This window comes from Candoia aspera, chromosome 6 (genome assembly GCF_035149785.1).
Source record: "Candoia aspera isolate rCanAsp1 chromosome 6, rCanAsp1.hap2, whole genome shotgun sequence".
Taxonomy (NCBI): domain Eukaryota; kingdom Metazoa; phylum Chordata; class Lepidosauria; order Squamata; family Boidae; genus Candoia; species Candoia aspera.
This window is the reverse complement of record NC_086158.1, coordinates 65,392,540-65,416,001: the sequence shown is the minus strand read 5'-3', so window position 1 is coordinate 65,416,001 and position 23,462 is coordinate 65,392,540. Positions and strand designations below refer to the sequence as shown.

Genomic DNA, 23,462 nt, shown 5'->3' with positions numbered 1-23,462 from the left:
ACATAAAACTAAAAGCTTTGTTCACATAATAATCGGACAAGAATATCATTCTGCTAAGTACTGCAGGTCATTCTGAATGCTCAATACTAGCTACTTGCCATCACATGATTTAAGCTACTAAAGAGAAGAACTTTGTAAGAGAGAATTACACCAGAGGACAATTCAACTACATTATCATTAATTACCATTTCAAAAGAAATGTGTTCCTTTGACCTACAGTCAGCAGCTAAATAATGTTTCATCAAGGTGGAGAACTTTTTTATATTAAGTAACTTCATTATTTTGGGTGTGCTTTATTAAAAGAAAACAGGTGTATATTTGTGCTTGTATGTGATAGTCACACACAAAAACATATAGCCTAATGTAAAATTACTTCCAGAATTTTTATTTTCCCATTTCTCTTTCTGCATCATCTTCAACCACTGACCTCAATTAATTTATCAGCCCCCAAATTTATATCCTAAGCAGCAAATCATTTTGCTTCTGTGCTAGGTATAAAGGTATTGGTTTCTACCCAGGAACACACACACACACACACACACACACACACACACATCTTTATGAAATAAAACAAAAATAACTGTTTTTCTTTTAGAAAACTTTAAGAGCTCCCAGGACTTGGAGTGACTATATAATGATTAGGTCATAAGCACAGCTTTCTGGAGTCCTCAGTGGTGGTGGCTCATTCCACAAATGACCCAAGCCCCACTGCTTGTACACCATCCATTCCGGATTGTTCAACTGTTTAGTCTATCTTCGGTATGCAAGGTGATGCTGCTTTAAGCTAGCTGAACCCCCAAGCTAATCTACTGTAAGAGATGGATATACACTATAATTTATGGTAGACAAGACTGTCCACAAAGTCATCAGTGATGGAGCTGGAAGGTAACTTTTAATCTGAATCTTTTAGCATTTATGGGTGAATTCAAACAATGAAAAACAGCACTGCAAGGTTGCTGTTTAAAAGTAGCTGGAGCCTTGAACAGGAACATTATTCTGTTCAGAGTGGGGAATATATTGTAACATCTATTGCAGATACTCATTTGTAGGAGATGTAACTCAGTGACTTGGTTTAGGGAGCAGCCAATGATTTTTACAAACTTCTAAGAACAGAGCCTTTTCCCCCCAGAAGCAGCTTCACAAATCCTGAAAATTCAGAGCAGTGACTTGTAAGAATTGAACTGAAAACTTTCCATCATGGGTCACCCAAATATTTCAAAATCAGCACTTGCTGCTTTTAAAAATAATGTTAAGCATTTCGGTTTAGCTTTTCAGTTGAAAGCAATGCCTTTTACAAAGGTTCAACAAAACAGGTCTTTTTTATCTTAGCAAAAAGAAAATCAGTACTGATTCTTAAAATTAAATATTAAATATTATCAAGACTAACTGTAATAGAATAATGGTTGCTACACTGATGACAGAAAGCAGTGAAAGTAATTTTTTAGAACTATCTGTAAAGGTGGTGCAACCAGTTACCATAAGCTTCACAAATTTGTTTTCCAAAAGATGTTTGGTTCAATATGTTCAATAAAAGACATAATACACTGTTTTGGGTATTGTCTGTTTAGCCAGAATTTTTTAATCTATTATTAGGACCTAAATAAAGCTCAGATTAAATTATAAGTCACAGTGCTACAGGATTACACAAAGCTCTAAAGGGTTCACACTTTTTTCTCGCCATTGTACCTTGCATAGTTTTGTGTGGGTGTGTATATACGTATATATAAAAACAAACAAACAAAAAAGCGTTGCCTAAGGGGCAGTCACAAGTTCTCTATTGCCATCGCCTTCCTGCTTGATATTACGAGCCAAGAGATATGAATGGTAGCCCATATTTAACCCAAAACTTTGGTCACATACTCTGGTCTATGTAACTGAAGTGAATTAAATACCAGGATTAGACAGAGTTCACAGAATGACCTGTTACAAAAGTGGTTTGCATGCTGCAGGATGGATTTTATTCTTGGACTGTTGATCAAACCTGGCACAATCTGCCTCTGAAAATTATTTTATTGTATAATTACATTTGAAATAGGCAAGTTATGGAATGGGAGAACAAGAATATATATTTAACTGGAATTGGAAACTTTGCTTAATTTTCACTTCTGATTTGCTATGGTCTGTTCAGATTCACCAGCAAAGTATGTTTCCCCATGAATTACAGACCCTGGAGGGGAACTGGAGAGCGCAAAAGACAGAGATTATGTTTTACTGTTACTTACCTGTTTTGTAATTAATATTATTAGCTTCTCTCTAAATACATTTACCCATTTATAGCGTTCCATGACAGTATATACATTTACCCATTAATAGTGTTCCGTGACTGTCATGCTGGCCACATGACCGTGGAAGTGTCTTTGGACAATGCTGGCTCTTCAGCCACGAAACAGAGATGAGCACTGCCCCCTAGTGTCAGACACGACTGAACGGGAACCTTTACCTTTACCTTTATGGGTAATGAAGTGATCTTTCTCAGCTGCTATATGTAGTATGGCACAGCAGGCCAATACAAAGATTGACAAATAACAAACCATGTAGCAATTTAATTACTTTTAAATTTATTTAAAGATTTTTTTCTTACCATGTTGCGTGAAAAGATCACTGTGAACTATTTCAATCAAACAGTACAGCTTCTGAATTGTGAGACGACCCACTGGAACATTCAGTATAAAATCTGTAAATAGTTTGCTAGCAAAACAAGAAAAAAAGAAATAAGGTGTTTTTTTATTTAGAGCTTTTGGGACATTAATGTAAAAATCCAAGAATCTTCTGAAAGGCAATTAAGAATTCATGTGATCCCCTTTTATATGTGTAAACTTGTTAACTCCTTATACATTTCTAAAACTCATGTGAAACCACCGAACATATTTCTTGCTCCTGAGCATTAATTTAACCTGAAAAGTAAACATCATCCAGGTTTTCCATTAACTATAATTTTTTCATCAAATATTTATGGTTTTCTTTGCTTCTATTTTTTTAAAATGGTATGTTAAAAATAGTCAGTGGAATATGTTCTGTATAACCTTTACAAGTATTCAATCCATTTCTTCAGTATTTAATAATCTGCAACTCATCTTCATCACAAGATAATAAATGAATTGAAACCCCACTATGTAATTAATGCATGCTTCCTTTATAGAGAAGCATATAGGAACCTTTAATACAACTTTCCTATATAGAGTAGCATATCGGAACCTTTAATACAAAGGTTCACCTGTAGAAGATAGCAGTCAGATAATTATTTTTGCTCCTCAAAATGCCCATGTGTATTGGGACTAGAAGCATGCAAACATTTTTATTTATTCATTTATTTATCTGACCACCTGAAACCAACCAGACTCTAAGCACCTTACAAAAATTACATAATAAAATCAGAATATAAAATCAGAATAAATTGATGAAAAAAGTAACTGGCGATAAAAGGCTAAATTAGTGAATTATAGAAAAATGGTACTGCTGTATAAAATTAATCCCCAAAGGCCCTGCAGAAAAGGCTTGCCTTAACTGCTTCTGGACGGCCACAATGGTGGGGGTGATCCATGCTGCAGGGAGCAAGCAATTCCAGAGGAGGGAAGCTGCTACAGAGAAACCTGACATCAGGCTCCCTTGTAAAATAGCTCCTGATAGATGGGACCCTTACTTGCCCTCCCAGTTGCCTAGGGATGATGGGCAGAAAGGTAATTTCTAAGTTACCCAGGCTTCTACTCATATAGGGTAAGATTGCACAGGCTGTATTAGCTTGGGGTTAGACAGAAAAACATTCCAGGAAAAAAAATCCTCCAATAATTTGGCCAGCAGCTTAAGTAGTCATTGAATGTTCTACTCTTAAACCCCTTCCTCCTGGACATATAGCCCAGAATGGTACATATGTAGCCTGTCCTGTGCTTTCCGCTGCACATATACACACAAAGACAGAAAATGAAGGGAAAATAGAAACACACAGAGACACACGTTACTTTATGTAGGCACCTCCTATGGCCACTGATGGTAAAGGAATTGGAAATAAATCCAGAGGCCATGCTCTGCATACTTCGATCATGTGTTTACCTTAAAAAAAGTCCTCCAAGCCATAGATATTTAAGGGAAGCATTCACCAATAAAACAGAAAGCAACAGTCCCACCATCACAGCCACTGGCTGCAGCTTCTTGAGGACTGAAGAGATGGGGGAGGAAGGAGAAGTTTACCTATCTTAAATTTACAGTTTTTTTAAAGATTATTTAAAGTTAGCTCGGTCCTAAAATAATGGGTTCTAATGTAATGCCCTTGTCCTTGTGTCCTCTGCATGTCATACTTTCTTTTTTAGGTTAAGGTGTGTTCTGTACAAGTATATTGCAAACAGTATTACCAGGGTCTTGATCTTTCAGGCTGCCAGAAACAGAAGCTGGGTTTTGTGGGGTTTTGTGGGGAGGGTTTCCTTTTTAAGCAGATTTTCAAATCAAAAACTGTGCACTGTACATGTGCATTAGGAAGAACCTTCAAGCCATTTGCTAGAAGAGTGTATTTCTGCTGCTAGGCTGATCATAATCTAAGTTTCAGTTTAGATTGTATGGTAGGTAACAATCAGCATCAACCTTTTTTTTTTTTACACAGCCATAAATATTTGGTTCCCAAATTTTGCAGCTGTGGGATGAAAAATGAGGGAGCATTTAGTTCTCATTGTCCAAATATTTTGACAAGAGATGTTGTATTCCAAGTTCAGAGGAGAAATTTTGCACCCCACCCCTATTTTATGTACACTCCCAACTGGGCAGTGGCATAGAGGGAGACGAAGAAAATATGCAAAGATACTTTCTATGAGTACAGCAACTAATATCCTGATTTTCTTCAAACTCTCAAATTCATTATGATATTTATTTGTTATTCTAATCTTTCAATAGCATAGCATGAACATGAGGAAAAACAGAAAGTATCCTCAGAGGAAATTAAAGTATTTGATACTCTGCCGTTGAAGAGTATCTGGAAACTCCAGCTGCTGCAAAATGCAGTGGCATGGGCAGTTATGTGTGTTTGTGGTAGAACACACGTTACACCTCTGCTCTGTGAGCGGCACTGGTTACCAATTTGTTTCTGGGTCAAATTCAAGGTACTGGTTTTGACCTTTAAAGCCCTACGTGGCATGGAACTGGGTTATCTGAGGGACTACTTCTCACTGATTACATCTGCCCATCCCACCAGATCCAGCAGAGAGGGCATGCTATGGGTTTCGTCACCTAGGGAGCTACAGTTGGCTGGCTTAGGTGACGGGCCTTTTCTGCTGTGGGGTCCGTGTTGTGGAATATTCTCCCTCCTGAGGTGAGGCTGGCTCCATTACTTCTGAGCTTCCAAAGGTCTCTCAAGACCTGGTTATACCAGCAGGTCTGGGGAGCCCAGGACGGTTGAACTAGTGAAGTGGCTCTGTGATTATTAACATCCCTTCATCCACTATTTCTTCTTTTTAGCCTTGTTTTTTTACAGTTGTTAAAGTTAATAATAATAATCATAGTACTTTGGAGTATTTATTAACTGTTTTTTAGCTTTGTTGTACGCCACCCAGAATCACTTGTTCTGTGAAAAGGGCAGTTATATAAATTTGACAAATAAATAAATAAAGTAACTATACGACTGAAATACTGTTAAGCATCCAAAAATAAAAATGATAAAACTGATGTAATATACAAATAACACTTAAGGTTTAAAATCTCTAAACTAATTTCAGAATTAATCCTCCATATCCTTATTTTAGCAAACAAGAATTCAGCAATAAAGGATCTTTATGTTTACAAATGTTATTTCCTTACAAAGCAATTATGTAGCAAAAGTTTTAAAACAAGAGCCTTATTATATTATTAATATTTCTACCCTTTTAGTACTTAGAACTTCAAATCCAGCAGTCTGGGCTGAATTTTTTTTCTGACCCTAGAGAGTTATCATACATACATTTTCTTTATATTTCTTCTGCAATACATAATCACTCCAGAGCCTGTCCAAATAGGTGTTAAGCTGGTTCATGAATACATGTCACTGCATGGTTGCAAGTGCACTCACATATTTACTTTTACTTTACTGATCAGTGACTCACTGATTTCACTTTATCCCACTCCCAATTATTTAGTTGTGACGTTTATAGACCATTCCAATCTGTTACAACTCTGTGTGGCTTACAAAATATAACTATAAAAACAAAGCAAAAATAATTATGTCATCAAAAGAGAAAGTTTGAAAAAAAATTAACATCTCAAGTTCCAAGAGGATCACTCTTTATTAAGTGGGAACAAAAATACAGTCTTAGGCACATACTTATACAGATAATACAAACTTACCTAAGTTCTTTGGGATCAAAAACAAGCTTTACATCATTCACAATAGTTGGCAAGTATTTAAGGGCAGCTCCCTAAAAATGAGCAGAGTAATTTATTTAAAGATGAATTAAATCATACAGTTGAATTCCATAAAACACTCCTTACTGTTGCTTCTCTGTTACCCTTTCCAGTTATGTTACTTAGCTTTCCATCAGTTTTAGTCAATTACTTTCTTCACTGCCTCCTCTGTTACCCTCTGGACTTAAAGAATGAAGCTACCATGTGGAAAGCTTCCTTGACTCATACCTCTCTTTCACATTCCTTCACTGTCTTTTTTAGACTTTCCCATTTGTTCCAATATCCACTACTGTTGTCCCTTATTCCTTCTTTATCTCCAGTTGGGAACCTTCTTCCACTATACTGCAGTTATCCTTTTCTATTTATCAAGTGAAACTTTTTAAATCCTTCAGTGCAGCCATGTTAGGATCATCAGAGCTTTGTTTTCTTCCCCTTTCACAGCCGATTATATCATTAGTTCCTATATTTATTTCTATCTTTGTCGCATTAGAAGATTTTGAACAATCATAGGTAATACTGTACAGTTTCTATCTATTTTATGTAATACCTAGACACAACTGACTTGAAATAAATGTTAGCAGCTTTTGTACAGCTCTCATACCAGAATTACAAAGCTGTTATGTTGTACCAACAGCACAAAGCAGAATTTAACACAATAAGATAACTCATCCAAATCCCTATGTAAGAGGGTCAGTATAATTTTTTAAACATGCTAGCAACAAGGAATAGAGGATTTGACTTAAATCTACTCTGGATGAAAAATTACAATTTTCTAAGATGTCATGTACCTCACTGTTGTAAAGATTAGCTTCATGATGCCAACAGTTTGGGAGCAAAGAGAGGAAGGATGAATTCTAACAATAACAACAAAACCCTTAAAATCAAAATACCTTTTAAAAGTAAAAGAATTTTATACTGCATTATTATGCAAGACATACAGCAGATTCATCCAAATGAATTGTCTTTCTTGTAACATTACATGAGGCTTAATTTCTGAGTAGCTCATCTTTTTGCTGTACCACACTACTTGCATTATTTGAATTTGCCTAGAGTTTAATAGAAGTTGATGTTGCTTTAGCAATAAGCTCATTGCACTGGATTTTTCTTGACTCTTTGCTCTAAAGATTTCACTTGCATGAGGATATTAATATATTAAGTAGACTATACTAATCTCCTTCTACTCCCAGTTAAAACCAAAGTCTAACTCACAGAGCTAAGCAGTCCTATTTCCAGCTCTGGGGTGAATTAATCATGTCCTAAGTCTGTTATCTATTAACCATCAAATTTATAACTGTCTTTGTGACTAAAATATAGCTATGTATGATGATTAATATGAAGTACTTTAGGGTGAAGTTCAGGGTACATTATTCACTGTAATTATTTTAATTAAATCCATTAGCATATCTTTACTTAAGATAAGAGCTATCAATGATACAAAATAAGCTTTTTTGAATAATGCATGAAGTAATTTTTAATTTACATATTTCTCAAGATGATGCCTATTAAACTGATTTCAGTTAGCAAAGTATGAAGGAAGAATTCATGCAACCATAAATATAGCTATTCATTCTCAGAAAGAACTGAATAATTCCATAAGTATTCTATATTTTCAACATAACTAAACATGCCTAGAGTTACCTCCTTTGTACCACTGTAATACTTTTCTGTTTTAAAGAAACAGCACCTTATATGCCTAGAGACAATATAATCTGTGTATTATAATAAGTTGCTGGTACCCTGACCTTAGTAAAGGTAAAGGTTTCCCTTGACATTAAGTCCAGTCGTGTCCGACTCTAGGGGGCGGTGCTCATTTCCGTTTCAAAGCCGAAGAGCCGGCGTTTGTCCGTAGACACTTCCATGGTCATGTGGCCAGCATGACTAAATGGAACGCCGTTACCTGCCCGCCAAAGCGGTACCTATTAATCTACTCACATTTGCATGTTTTCGAACTGCTAGGTTGGCAGGAGCTGGGACTAGCAACAGGAGCTCACCCCGTCACACGGATTCGAACCGCCGACCTTCCGATCGGCAAGCTCAAAAGGTAAGTAGCATCAGACCATAGTATCTGGATGGGAATCACCAAGAACTACCAGGATTGTAGGGTAGAATGTGAAGGGTTAAAAACATCCTAAAAAAGGGTACGGCAAACTATTTCTGTATTGTTGCCAAGAAAACTACATGATGTGCCCATGGCAGGATCTGAACCTGACTTGAGGGAAACTTCATATATAAACAAAGTGGGAGGAAGGAAAAGAAAAAGAGACTTAAAAAACATGAAACTGTTTCCATTTAAAAAGTTGCTTCTAATCTACAAATTTGGAAACTGCCTTTATCAGTATTACCTTACTGTTAGAGATGACATTCTACTGATATTAGTGATGGCTTTGGGATAAAAATTCTTGCAAATTTCACGTTGAATTTTGAAAACATGAATACTCTGAATAATAACAATTTTGAAGAGTTCTGAGATAAAACAAAGAATGCCTCTCAGTTTAGAAATGGCTCAAAATTCTGTGAATTTGGAGAAAAAATGAGTTTTCATCCTTTGAGAATTATTACTGTTTTATTAGAAAAATCTGACACTCTATTAAAAAAGGAACCGGAGCTTTGGATAAACATCTCTCTAAAGCTAATCTTCTGTAACATATAAAGCATGACTAAAACTCTGACTCCCATCAAAGTGTTCTGAAAAATATTTGTATTTCAATTTACTTTTGGATTAAAAATAATCAAGACATGATTAATAATTATTAGCATTTTATGATAAATATTTTTGTAGCATGTCTTCAGTGGATTTGAAATAACCTCAGTACTTAGCACTCACTATTATAAAAATAATTAATGATGACAATACAGACAGATGACTAATGTCTCAAATATTATTTAAATCATGACTCAGTTTAAAAAATAAAAGAAAACAGAGGGACTCTAGAAAATTTAAATTAGAAAGCCAATTAACATTATAGAAGGTCAGTTCTTATGAAAGCCAAATAGCAAATGCAACCTTTACTCTATTTGCAAGCTATAGCTGAAATGAGATCCTGCATGATTAGTAGCATCATTACTATATTAACTATTCCCAGATGCTGACATACATGAAAAGAGGGATATTAATTTCAGGCAATAGTCATCAGATATCAACGGAACATCAGGAACAATTACCAACAATTAAACAGTTTGTTAACTTCTTAAATTAACATTATGAATTAAAATTATTAATTAACATACTTGCACATCACTGAGCCAAGGTTCATATCCCTGTTCCCACCACAGCAAAGACAACAGGATTTAATCAGCCTAATGACAACACTTATTTTCATAATCTCACACCAATAAAGAACAAAAAGCTAATCCTTCATTACTCTTAGGCACTATATTAAAAACTACCAAATTCCTATTCTACGTTACTATTCATGCTTGTTAGATACCAGTCCCCCATACTACAGTCATTACTGTCTTGTGATTTCATCTAAATAGGAATACGAACCTGGGTGTTCTAACTGCCTCTTAGTGCATGTAATTGACTGTTACTATGAGATGGTCAACCAACCAACAGAGCCACCTGACCTTCCTCAGAAATATAAGGATGAGAAAGCTTCACATGCACTGAATTTACATATACCCATATCCATCATGCTATTCTCTTTCACAGTAAAAAACATGAAAATTGCACAAATGGAATAAGAAATAATAAGATAAAGAAAGGGAATAAGTGAAAGAAAAGGAAACATAGCTAAATTATTTTACATTATTATGCCTTGAACTTCTCATGAACTCCACCCAATCACAACCTTCTTGGTCTTCCTCTTCCTCTCAATTCATTCACTCTTCCTTCAGATATTGGTTCTGTGATTTGATCCTCATTTATTCTCTTATATATACATTCATACCCATTATGCTGCTCCCTTTTAGGGTAAGCAATGTTTTGCAGAATACAGAAGAAAAGGGTAAGAAATTGTAAGAAAACAAAATTAAAAGCATGAGATAAAAAAGGAACACTGCTGCACCAAAAGGTACATCAATATCAGTCATTTACTGCTCCATACCTTTCTATCTTGCAAATCATCACTCTTTCCAAAATATCCATACATCAGTTCATACACTGCCTTTTGTTCTTTGAACTTCTCATCTCACCTCCTTCTCTATCCAATCATGATTTTTTTAGTCTTTTTGAGTAAGTCAATCTTTATATACTTGTTTTGCAATTCAGACTTCATTCAGTCTGTCTACATGGTCAAACCACCAAAACATAATTCTTTCGTAGTAGTCACTCATTTTTGTATTTAATCCATTTTAATTCATTCTTGATTTTTTCTCTTTCCATTTTATCACATATACTAAAGCACCTCATTTTCATATCTAAATTTCCCAACTCTTATTTCCATATAACAAATTGGGCAGAAGCATGCTCTTATATACAACCACTTTCAACAACATTCGTTCATCACAACAGAAAGCATACTACCCACTATCTTTCTACCAAATTAGCATGACTTAACATTTCTCCAGATACCCAGTTTGGTGTAGTGGTTAAGGGATCAGTCAAGAAACTGGGAGACCGTGGGTTCTAGTTCTGCTTAGGCACAAAGCCAGCTGGGTGACCTTGGGCCAGTCCCTCTCTCTTACTCCTAGGAAGAAGGCAATAGCAAGTTAATTCCAAAATCTTGCTAACAAAACTGCAGGGACTTGTCTAGGAAGTCACCAGGAGTCAACAGTGACTTGAAGGTACACACACACCAAAAATCCCCCAACAAAACCAAAACTATTTCTCCATCTGTTTATATTCCTTGGTAGAGTTGCTCTTTGAGTGAGATGGGTGGTGACTAAATTTGAAATATAAATATAAAAAATACATGCATACATAAAATCCAAATGGCAGAATACACAAAGCCCACAGAAAATGCGGAGAGGGCGGGGGGTGGGGGGGAGACAAAGTATATCATGAAAAGAGTAAGATTCAATGCAGCTCTTCCTCCCCCAACAAAACATGCTCAAAATTTACCTGCCTTTTCAGTTTGATCAACGGTCTCTTTTCTGATCAATAAATAAATTATATGCCATGATGATACAGACTTATTAATTGGACAAAAATACATTGGTAGGTGGTTTATCTATTTGTTTAAATAGTTCTCAAATCTTATTTGGCCTTCTGTTAAGTGAAGACAACATGTTTGCTATGGGTTTTTTTTTTTTGTATCTTTCTATATTATGACAGGCAACTCAACCACCATAAAGTTAATTATCCTTTAATGAAAGTGACACAGTTCACAAGCAGAGATATTATAGGAAACAAATTTCTCATTTATTTCAGTGACTAAGTACCATGTCACAGAATATGAAAAGGCTATTTTCTAGACTGATATGAATTAATAGAATTGTAATTTCACAAATCATCAGTTGCTCCAAGATCACCATTCTGCCAGGATCAGAATATAAGAAAGATGTCGGAGAGACAGAGTCTGCTATTTCTTTTTCTTAAAAAAAAATCTTAGTGAGATTTTATTTAAATGAAAACTTTAAAAATGAGCAGTATGCTAATATTTGAGGCATGCTAATTTTGTTCCTAATTATTGTCCCACCCTACCACTACATTGTCAGGAAAATCAATATATTATTAGATCTATAAATGTTCACTCATAGAAGAGACCAGCGACTTTTTGTTGGTCAAGAAAATTAGAAGATTGATATAGAGAATATACAATATATGTATTTTATTTTATCTTTTCTTTCTACACAAGTTATGTTAGATCATCATTTGGGGATTATATTAGATTATATTGTTCCCCAATCTTTTTCATGTCCTCAAACCTTTCTTAAACACAGCTTCTAAAAAAAGGTTGCATTCTTTCTTGATAATTTGATGCAGCAAACATAAAAACTAAGCCAAGCAATATATGCACCTAAACAATTCACACCTAAACAATTTGTTCCAAATCCCAAAAGGGCAAAGTGGGGAGTGGGGGGACACAAAAAGCAAATAGAAAAATCCTATTCTCAGCTATGTGTATGCTGTGGCTCCACATATTTTACACTAACATCCAACTCCCTACAAGCCCCCCCCCCCCCAAATTATTAAGTGTAGTTTCAGCCAACAAAAAATCTCCCCCATTTGCCTTGCCTTCTGTTTATAGGAATATTTTGTTTTGGTGTGTGTTTTCTTTTTGTAAGAGAATATAGGGCTTGAGAACATGTACTTAACCCACTTGTTTTCATACAAAGCAATAGCATAGCAAAATCAGAGCTGTACCACAGCAATGTTGTCAATTCAGAAAGCAACATTAACTTCATACCGACAAATTTCCTATTTCAGTACTAACACACTGCAGTATTAATCTCAGCTTCAAATACATCTGCAGATAAATTTCGGGCTACTGAAAATTCTGTGGACACATTTTGAACCTCATTTTTCAAAAGAAACAAAATTTCCTGCAAAATATAAAACTTCTAAGATTTCATAGTACTAGTTTTTTGCCCAAAGATTAGTGAAATATACCTGGCAAATAAATAGGAATTCAACTGAAAATGATAAACTCTATAAATAGTTAGGGCTCTATCAAACTGTGTCCTCAAAGGAGGTAAATATTAAATATTCTGTTGAGACAGCTCAGAAAAGTGTTGCTATTATTTTTTTCAGTCTAAAGGGGGGCACTGAATTACAGCTACAAACTCAGTTACTATATGGGGCTGAAATAAACATTTGTAAGGATTACAGGTAGTCCTCGGTTAACTACGGTAATTGGGACCAGAATTTCTGTCACTAAGTAATGTGGTTGTAAACTGTGATGTCGCATGACTAAACTGCTTAGCAACAGCAGTTCTGGCAGTCCCTGGTTACCATCATTAAGCAAGGACCATGCAGGTCATTAAGAAGGACTTCACATAGTGATTTACAACTTCCTGCCAGGTTCCCCACTGACTTTCCTTGTGGGAAGCTGGCAGGGAAGGTTGCAAATTGTGATCATGTGGCCATGGGACACTGTGACAGTGGGAAATCTGGGCCGGTTGCTGAGCACCCAATCGCAACAGTGTGACCACAGGGCTGTTGCACTGGGCAGAACTTCAAGAACTCATCGTAACTACCCACTGTTCAGCGCCATCACTAGTTCAAATAATCGTTCAATGAGTAGTTGTTAAATGAGCACCACCTTTACTTCCAAGGAATATTAGAATTAGTCCGATCCAAATTCATAAGAACTATCCTTGCACTTCCTAAATGCAAATTAAGTACAGTCTTGTATTAAAAGATAGATTAGTTTCAGTTGAGGCTCAGCCTTAGACATGTCTTGACTTCTTTAAAAAAACATAACATTAGTATTTGCTTATGTTATTGAATATCCCAAGGGAGGCACTTGTTTTATACTTTACTTTTTATCATACCAATATTTAGCTTCAAGTCTGCACTACAAGACAGCAGGTGTATAGAGTACTCAATAGTCATTTATCTAATATGTTTTGATAGATACTGGGAAAAGTCATTAATTCAGAATCCTGAGGGTATAGCCAAGATGTTAAGATTTCTATAAGCAATGTAAGATCAGTGAGATGACCTGCTGAGGATCCCATCCCCCAGTATGTTCCATCTGCAGAGATCCCATAGACAGGCTTTTTATGCCTTTGTACATACAAACCAGCATTTCAAGGTTGTGAAAACATAGTTCTGGATAGAGCATTTGGAGGATGCAAACAGGGACCATTACAGTGATCTTGTGTGTTTGCATGTTGTTTTTAATTTGCTTATGTTGTACATGCTCAGAGCTGGTTTGTACAGAGAGTCATATAAATATTGGTTTATATACATACACATACATGGATGGATGGATGAATGGATGGACGGATAGAATTAATTCTGAGTGTCTTCTGTTTCTGTTATATGATTGAGATTTTTACATTGTCTACTGATGGAAACAAACTAATTAAAGTCAGGCTTATGTATGTGATTTTTTTTCTATTGTTAAAATGTAACATTTTCAATTCTTGCAGAAGCATCTTACTTCTAAACAGTATTATTGTCTAAAAGATATATATAAATGAGTTGAACAATTAACTAAAAATCTGTTATCACTCATAATGAAAAATACTTATTTATATTACAACAACAAATGGCATTATGGTGAAAAAAAGCCCCTTCTACTTCCAAAACATACCTTTACTGTAACAGTCTGTTCAGAGGCACTGCTCATCATTTCATTAATAGACTTAAAGAGTTGAAGCAAAGATTCCCTAAAATCAGCTTCCCCTTTATTCTCATACAGTCTGAGAAAACAAATAACACCAACACAGTTAAAAAAAATACAGTAATTAATTAATGAGCTCTCTCCCCCCACAAAAAAATCTGGCTATGGTGGATTACATTGACATTCCACCTTTTTCTAGGATTTCATATAGTTCCCCCTAGAACCATTGTATCTTGTCTCAATCATTGTTTCTTAGGTCAAATTTAAACCTCTAATATGAAACATGAAAATAAATATTCTGTTTAGTACTGTAGCAAGGGAGAGAATGGTTCAGATAGGAAAGAATCAATCAATCAATCAGTAGTGGGCATCATCCCATAAAATCCAGGAAACTCAAACTCATGAGCAGTAAGTTTTTTCCTGTCTCAAATGCTTTTTTAAAGGGGGAACAGACTAACTCCATTTCATCTTTGTTCTTTATCTGCCTTCCTGGGAAGGATGAATCTCTCCTGGATGGTTTCTGCCAAGTAAGGACCAATGGCCCCAATCCTGGAATAAGGATTGGTGAATATTCACCTAAAAAAGTATGGCGCTAAAAGCAATTTAGGATCTTTTTCCAAGTTTATATTATGGACTGATCTGTTTATTTCTCCTTAATTCTTTTTTTTTTTCTACCTACAGAACGTGTGCCTGTCTGCATATCCTGCCTAGGAGATAATGACGTTAAAGCTTACAAGACCCATGACATTTTCCTTTTAATTTCCCACTGTCTTCAAGTCTCATTTGCCCTTTAAATTAATCTACATGACAGACTTGTGTCTTCTGAAATCTGTAGTCTTGTTCTGACAGAGAATTTTGCTTATTGTGCATCCCAACCAGTTTATTATCTACAGAAATGGAGAGTAGGAGGAAGATCCTCTCACCTCTACCTGGGAAAGGTATAGAGAAACTCGATCTCTGTAAACAGTGGTGGTGACAGTGACAAGATAGACCCCACTAGACAGTGGAGGCTGCAACAGTGGGGAGTGTGGGAGAAAGGCTTAGGGACCTTTGCTTGAGGGATTAGAGGCACTCCCTGTATATTTTTACAAGCACCGCTTGCCTTCTGAACAAGTTTTATATATAACATCACAACAATGTTTTGTTTAACAGCATCACATTCACATTCACATTGCCAAGAGAACATCAGGATACAGTTTTCATTTCTACCGTCCTTAAAAATGTAACATTAGTCCCTGGTGGGAGGAGATGGGTGGTGACAAATTTGATAAATAAATAAAATAAAATAAACATTATTATTCTCCATTGGTTGCATGACAAGCTAGTCCAAAATTCAGAGTCATATTATACTGGACACAGATGTTAATCTTTCTTGATTAGAATTGTCTTTTTTTAAGTGTCAGATACAAAGTAGTATGAACAGTGAATAGAATATGGAAAATACTGTTACTATCAAAATCTTTTCCAGCTATTCCAAACAACTTTTAGGCCCAGTCCAATATATTATACAAACTGCCATAAACTAGGTTTAAATAATCAATAAATGACAAAAATCAGCCTATTATTTCTAATAGAGACATAGTCATGATAAATTTCAGAGAGATATAAAGCTGAAATATCAAAATAACATGAACTTAGAGAATTGAAACAAACAGCCAAATGGAAGAGACTAATTTAGATATGAATCAGTGTAAAAAGCTTCCTGCTGATCCTGAAATTTTTGTCTAGATACGTTTTAACAAGAAAATCTCTCTCTCTCTCTCTGTGCGTGTGTGTGTGTATAAATAATTAACCTATAAATCTGGAAAAAAATCTTACTAGTATTTTTTATCTTCAATAATTGATATTGTCATAAAGATTACTTCTATACAGTAATAAAAAAGTATCAGATAAATAATTACCAATCTATGGCAGTATAACTATTTCCTAAGTATTTATAGTAGATCAAGTAGAATTGAACTGCAATAATAATGTATCAGTACATTACTGTGCAGTATAATAAATTTTTGGAAATTTTGTCTAGTAATCCAAACATACTGCCTTGCCAAAACAAACAGTACAACGCAGTAAGTTAAGAATTAGCCAATGGAAAATTAACTGATCAACATCCAATGCTAAACAATCAGTGTTCATTTCATCTACATTAATAAAATTGGTAACGATTTCCATATATCTCAAAAGAGTATTCCACATCTTATATTATATAACATTATATAAAACAATCATTATAAGAACAAATGTATTCTGAAGGATACATTATGGATAAAGATGTTATGATACTTACTGGTTGAACAAAATTCTTGACCGCACAATAAATTTGAAAATATATTCCAAAGATCTCATAGCCTTGAATAGTTGATCAGTGATGCCAGCATTGTCTACATAGGTCCTTAAAACTTTTGTCAGTTTTCTGAGCAAGAAGAAATACACAGATCTTGAGACATGAGTGACATACAGCATAATCCTGACTTGTGTTCAAAGAACTTTCACAGACAATAAAGGAAAGTAAAGGGTAAAAAAATAGTGAAAGAAAATGTAAAAAAAAAAAAAGACCTTCAATAGGGAATTCTAAGACTTAAAAAGATGACTTAAAGTAGTTTTTTGGATCATTGCCAAGGAAAATTGCAGAAAGCTGCATCCATCTGTGCACACAAATGTCAGAGCATTTGTAAAATAAACACCTCCATGGCACAGACTGCATTTTTTCACATTTTGGCAAGCCAGTAAATGTAGAATACAGATGTAGTATGAAGTCTTCTGTCTTCACAGTTTTCGCTCTTTACTGTGAAGACATTTCTAGATGTAAAAATGGTTTTAAAATATTCTTCCTTATTAAAATTTTCTAAACAACGGTTTTAGAATAATGCAACACATTTATGCACTAACCAAATAAAGAATGTTTCTATATCTACCCATACTCATACATACACATTCAGAGTTTATTCAGCAGTAAAATGGCACAAAAGACTACATAGGAAGATTAGGGCCGTGCCACTTAGTGACGGAATTGCCAGTCCCTATTGCGGTTGGAGAGGACTACCTGTATGTAGTTTTCCTGGACTGAGTTCATGTTTTGCTAATGGTCTTCACATACTTTCTTGAAGGATATCTTTACCTCTACAGCTTCTAAGTATAGTTCAAGATTCTTCTTATGATAGACAAGAGCCTAGGCAATTTGGGAATAGGATTTATGACCAAGCCCTTTCACCCTTAACAGATGTGGCTGATCGTTAAGGTCAGAAGAGGTTCAGCTGCATGTGCCAAGGCAGGCAGAGTACCATCTTCTAGTTACTCATGGAAAGCCTTTCTCTGTGATCATACCTGCAATCTAGAATACTCTTCCCTCAGAGATTTTTCAGATGCTTCATATTGCATCTTTTAGATGCCCCTTGAAGACTTAACTATTTACTCAAGTTTGCTCAGAATGAATGCCAGATGAATCGTTTTCCTTTTGTTTTGTTTTCCCATATTCCTACTCCCATTCTAGACTTTTTAGCTTATTTTTTAAATCTTAATTTATTGGTTTTATTATTTAACTGCTTTTATTTTAATCTCTTCCAGTTGCAATTGTATGAGAGGTGATATAAATATATGAAATCAATAAATTATTGAAGTTTTGCATGGCAATGCAGGCTACTTCTGTACAGAAGCAATGGGAGCAGAAAAGTAACCATTCTTTGCTTCAGACACCACCACAGAATATTGTTTCAAATAGAGCTTTAGTCCATGCTCAGTCCAATTCACAGATTTCACCCATTTGCCCTCAAGCTGTCACCACCTTCTGTTTCATCATCCACAGTTCTCCATTCTCTAGATCAGGGGACAGCCTTGGCACTGTGAAAGGGAAGAGAGCACTTACAGATGATACTGCCCACTGCCATAGGCATTTCTGTATTCCAAAGACTGGACAGCTGCACCACGATCTTAATTTTGTTAAGTCCACATCTGCCACAGCAGATATGAACTCCTTAGCTACTGACGCACACAAAATCTCCCAGATAAGAAGCCCAGAAAAGCCCAGGTTTTAACTCTGAGATCACCCAAATCAGAAAGCAATAGGTGCCTAAACATGCCTCAGTGTAGTACATTCAACCACAAACTGGCCTAGTAAACCTACAAAACAATGTAAGCATCTATGATAATGACTTTTTATACCCCCTATTTAAATAACTAATTTCTGGGCCAAGACATATTTAATTAACAACTTACGTGTAAGCCAAAGTAGCACTGAAATGTTTCTTAATGTAGGTTTCTAAAACAGGATTGAAATGCTGGAACTTCCGGTCAGCAATTAGTCCGATGATAAACACCTGTTCAGCGGGAAAGGCCATTCCATCATCTTGAAAATACAGCATTTCAAATATTTACATTTTTAGTGAAAAAAAAAAAAAGAGTTAGAAGAGAGCTCCATCTGTAAAATACAGTTTGCTGGTAGGATTTCATTTTCATATATTCTATTTCAGAGAAGGAGAATAGAGTACAATTTTGAACAAAAACCTAAACTGTCAGTTGAGTAACACTGATGGCTTTACCAGTTGTCCTCAAATACTGAATAGGTTGCTGAAACATTGATCTATGAAGGTCATCTGTAACTGCCAGCACAACAGAATTCTTGCTATCTGAAAATCCCTGGCATTTGACTTCAGTGCTTCTCTTGATTTCTAAACAAATTTACCCCTTTGGACACTTTTTTCCCCAGTGAGCTTGCTTTTGTGTTAGGACCTGGAATGGAATTATGTACAGAAGTAACTTGACAGATTTACTACAGTAATAACTTGAATAAGAAGCTGCTGTTTTGGATACCATAACAGGTCTTTCCTCTGCTGGCTACACTGGTTGGGTTCCTTGTTCTTGCTAAGTCATGGTTTGTTGAACAAGTCATTGTGCCATAAAACTAAGGCATAACCCATAGTTAAGCATTCAAAGTAGTTGGTTTGGTATACTATCTAAATCCAAACCAAACAAGCATATGATGGATTACCAACCTGTATCAACCTTCTCATCAAGGAATCTCAATGAAAATAATCACAGCAAAAGTTGTGATTAAAAGCCTGTATTTTTCTAATATAGCCATAAATATATCAAAGAAAGGCTTTTCAACCTTGCTGAATCTTGCTGTTCTGTCCCCAGCTGATCCTGGTGGGTGCTAAGGAATATGTCTGGATGCACACGGGTGCCCACAGGCACTGTGTCAGGGATCCTAGCATATCCTGAAGGTTCAGCCTCTATTGGATTCTCAGCCTGTTACTATTTATTTTATTTTGGCCAAAGTTTTCATGAAACTTGTGTGTTTAAGATTACTTCTATGGTATAAATTCCAAAACACCATTTCACCTAGTCAATAATACCATGAATCCCATGGAAAGTAATGTGACTGTATTTGTACAGAAGGCTTGAGGTTCATGGAACCTTCACTGCTTACAGGGACAGAAATTAAATAAATTAAAGGAATATAAAGCAATCTCTCTCTCTCTCTGTATGTGTGTGTGTGTGTATATATATATATATATATACATTACCAAAGCATCGAACACCAATGTGTCAAATGTCTCACTTTCTGAATTCTCCATCATAATGTTAAACAACGCATCCAGTGTATCTTGAAGGAACTGAAAAAAAAATACTATGGTCAGTATTGTTAACAGGTATTCACAAAAAAATTTTTTGTCTAAACAGTAACTACACACCTACTGATTTAAAAGTGGTGATTGTATTAGCTTTTTAAGTGTAAAAAACAAAAAATTGAGAGTCCTTTAACCATATTATCCTGAGAAAGGTATGTGTATGCATATATTTTTATGCATATATTTTTATGTTTATATATAGGGAAGAGAGACTATAAAAATAATAGCCAAAGGAAAATGAAATTAAGGGTTCACTGAAAGTGATGAACTCAGACCATATGCCATCAATACTCCAAGGTGCTTCAAGGGTATTGTAGCTTTCTTGAAGAAAGGACCTACCTAACCCAATCCTAACCCCCATAGATTCTGAGGCTCTTTATAGCAATATCCAACACAAGGATGGAATGTAGACCATATATGTTGCAAACCAGCATATATAACCACCACATTCTGCCATTTGGTATATATTCAAACTTCACTTTCAAGGAGAGCAAGTATTCTGGATTAATGACACAGCCATGGGCATTTATATGGCCCATATCACACCAACTTCCTCATGTCTGATAGGTATGGTTTTCTTACATTTCTGTTCCTAATAGTATCTTATTTACTTGAGGTACTTTCATGATATCAAATGAGGATTCAATAACTTACACCTCAACATCAATCAGCCTAGACTGTCAGTCATACAGTTCACTTTATATATACTATTGAAAAGCCAGTTTGGTCTAGTGGTTAAGGCAACGGGCTAAAAACCAGGAGACTGAGAATTCTAGTCCCACCTGAGGCATGAAGGCCAGCTGGGTGACCTTGGGCCAGTCACTCTCTTTCAGCCCAACTCACCTCACAGGGTGGTTGTTGTGGGGAAAATAGGAGGAGGAAGAAGTATTAGGCATGTTCCCCACCTTGAGTTATTTATAAAAATAATAAAGGGGGGATAGAAAATTAAAAAAAAAAAAAAAGGTATACAAGACATGTAAGCATTTTTTTGTATCAGAAACTGACTGCTATTTATCCTGATATGCTTTCAGGTCCCATCAAGAACAAATGACAAAAGTCACTGCTTATAGTCAAGCCTTTTGACTCAAATATCCTAATTATGTGCAAAACTCACCAGCCTAGATATGGAACATTCCAGTGTCCCCAGAGCTTATTGTTTGTCTCTGGAACTGTGTGATGCATATCCTTCAACCATCAAATCCTCAGACTCAGAAGAGAGAGACCATAACTAACAAATTGCAATCAGGCTATTCTCAAATTCCCAATACTCTTCCAATGAAGTGAAAAAAATATCTATATGGCCAGTGTTATCTAGGAATTAAGTACTATGAGACAGGTCCAGAAGAAAAAACTGAAGTACAGAGTAGGACCTGTCAGGAGTTATAGATTTCAGAGAAATTTTCATGACCCAAACTTTGTCCATTCATTAATTCTTAGAAGGAATTAATGAGCCAAGTATGCAGTCCTTTCTGTGAATTGTCTTTCATAGGAGTAGCTTTGCGCTGATCAGATAAAAACTGTTCTGCTGCTACATGGTCCTCTGAGATATGAATAGCCAGAACAGCCTCATTCAGCTTTGATAAATTCCACTCACATAGATCAGCCTTGCTAAGAAGCTTCTAGCCCAAGCAGTACTGGCTGAAAATAAATAAAAGCTGGAGCTTCTGGTAAAGAAGGTGGGGAGTAAACTATTATGCAGGAAGACAAGTAAAATATGAGAAGCCATACTTTGGTTTCATGATTCAGGCAGTACTTCTAGTAGAATTACATTGATTTATATACTCTTCTTTATGAATGAAAATATTTCAATATATTATCTTGCTTATGTAATAGGAAATAATATCTCAGTAAACTTTTTTTTTCTGAGTTCTGCAACTCAAAGATTTGACTGACTGAAGCAGCATAGAAGTTCTAGTATGTATGTATGTATGTATGTATGTATGTGAATGCATGAGCCAGCCTTAAACCTACTGGAAAAAAAACACATATGTATGTGCTCAGGGGCTGATCTCTGGATTTCTGTTTTCTGGTGTGAAGGAGACAGTCTCTTGACAGGACAGTGCAATTTCTACCTCGATTGCCTGAAATTGCTTACAATCAACCATCAAACCTAAACAGCACCTTAATTCACAACAACAGACCTAGCAGTAATGAAACAGAATAATGCTGTGTTCCCAAAATGAATTAAAATCATAAACCATAATTAATAAATCACAATGGCTGAGCCCAAACTAAACAAACTACCTTATATCTTTGTGTGTTTGTGTGAAGACATCCATGTGTTAAGCCATAGCAATTTATTTGTTTGGGTTTAGCAAGTTGCAAACACAGCTACTATAATCTGCGAACCAAAATTTGTGTTGTTTGAACAGAAGCACAGAAACCAAACCATGCAGCAGCCTAGATGGCAGCTGAACTCATATCTAGTCAGATAACATTACAAGACCTAATAGTGTTCATCACGTCAGAGGTCCTTATATTTATTCATCTTCCAACATAAAATCTATTATTTATCACAGCAATGTTCCACTCCACTTTACAACATATTGACTGGCAAGTCCCTAAATTCTATGGAAAATAAATAATCAGTACTGACATCAGTATTATTGTTATCCACTTAATCAAATGGAGAACACAATATTAATAAAACACTACTACACAGTGCTTTATTACTATACATATAGTACTATGATTACTAAAGCTCAGCTCACATTCACTCATGCCCTAGTCACATCCTGGATGGACTACTGTAATGCACTCTATGTGGGGCTGCCCTTGAAGAGTATCCGGAGACTTCAGCAAGTGTAGAATATGGCAGCATGGGCAGTTATGTGTGCCTTTAGAACAGCACGTTACACCTCTGCTTCACGAACTGCACTGGTTACCAAGTTTGCTTCCTGGACCAATTCAAGGTGCTAGTTTTGGCCTTTAAAGCCCTTCACGGCATGGAGCCAGGTGGTTTGAGGGACTGACCCTTCCCATCAGGTTCAGCAGAAGAAGTATGTTGCAGGTCCTGTCTGTGAAGGAATTAGATCTGACAGGACCCAGGAAACGAGCTTTTTCTGCCATGGCACCCACCCTGTGGAACACCATCCCCCCTGAGGTGAGATTGGCACCATCTCTCCTGACCTTCCAGAAGTCCCTCAAAACTTGGTTGTGTAACAGGCCTGGGAATAGCAAGGGAATGATAATTTGATTAGAGGGCTCCATTGTTTATAATCTGAAGCACTCTTAGCCTTTTATAATATTAATTTTTTGTACTTTTGAATGTTTTTAAAATTGTTTTTATGGTTGTTTTGTATTCCGC

General features: G+C 35.8%; 1 protein-coding gene across 4 annotated transcripts in view; it reads right to left on the bottom strand.

Annotated features, from left to right (window-relative positions):
• The window catches only part of DOCK1 (dedicator of cytokinesis 1), a 489,239-nt gene that overhangs the window by 341,048 nt on the left and 124,729 nt on the right, over positions 1 to 23,462 (bottom strand). For all 4 annotated transcript variants that reach the window (XM_063307343.1, XM_063307344.1, XM_063307341.1 and 1 more), the window contains exons 20-25: positions 20,051 to 20,140; positions 18,741 to 18,841; positions 16,816 to 16,941; positions 14,502 to 14,610; positions 6,301 to 6,371; positions 2,582 to 2,688 (exon numbers count right to left, since the gene is read on the bottom strand). In XM_063307343.1, the coding sequence (XP_063163413.1) occupies positions 2,582 to 2,688; positions 6,301 to 6,371; positions 14,502 to 14,610; positions 16,816 to 16,941; positions 18,741 to 18,841; positions 20,051 to 20,140 (604 nt within the window). The remainder of the gene's footprint in view (positions 1 to 2,581; positions 2,689 to 6,300; positions 6,372 to 14,501; positions 14,611 to 16,815; positions 16,942 to 18,740; positions 18,842 to 20,050; positions 20,141 to 23,462) is intronic.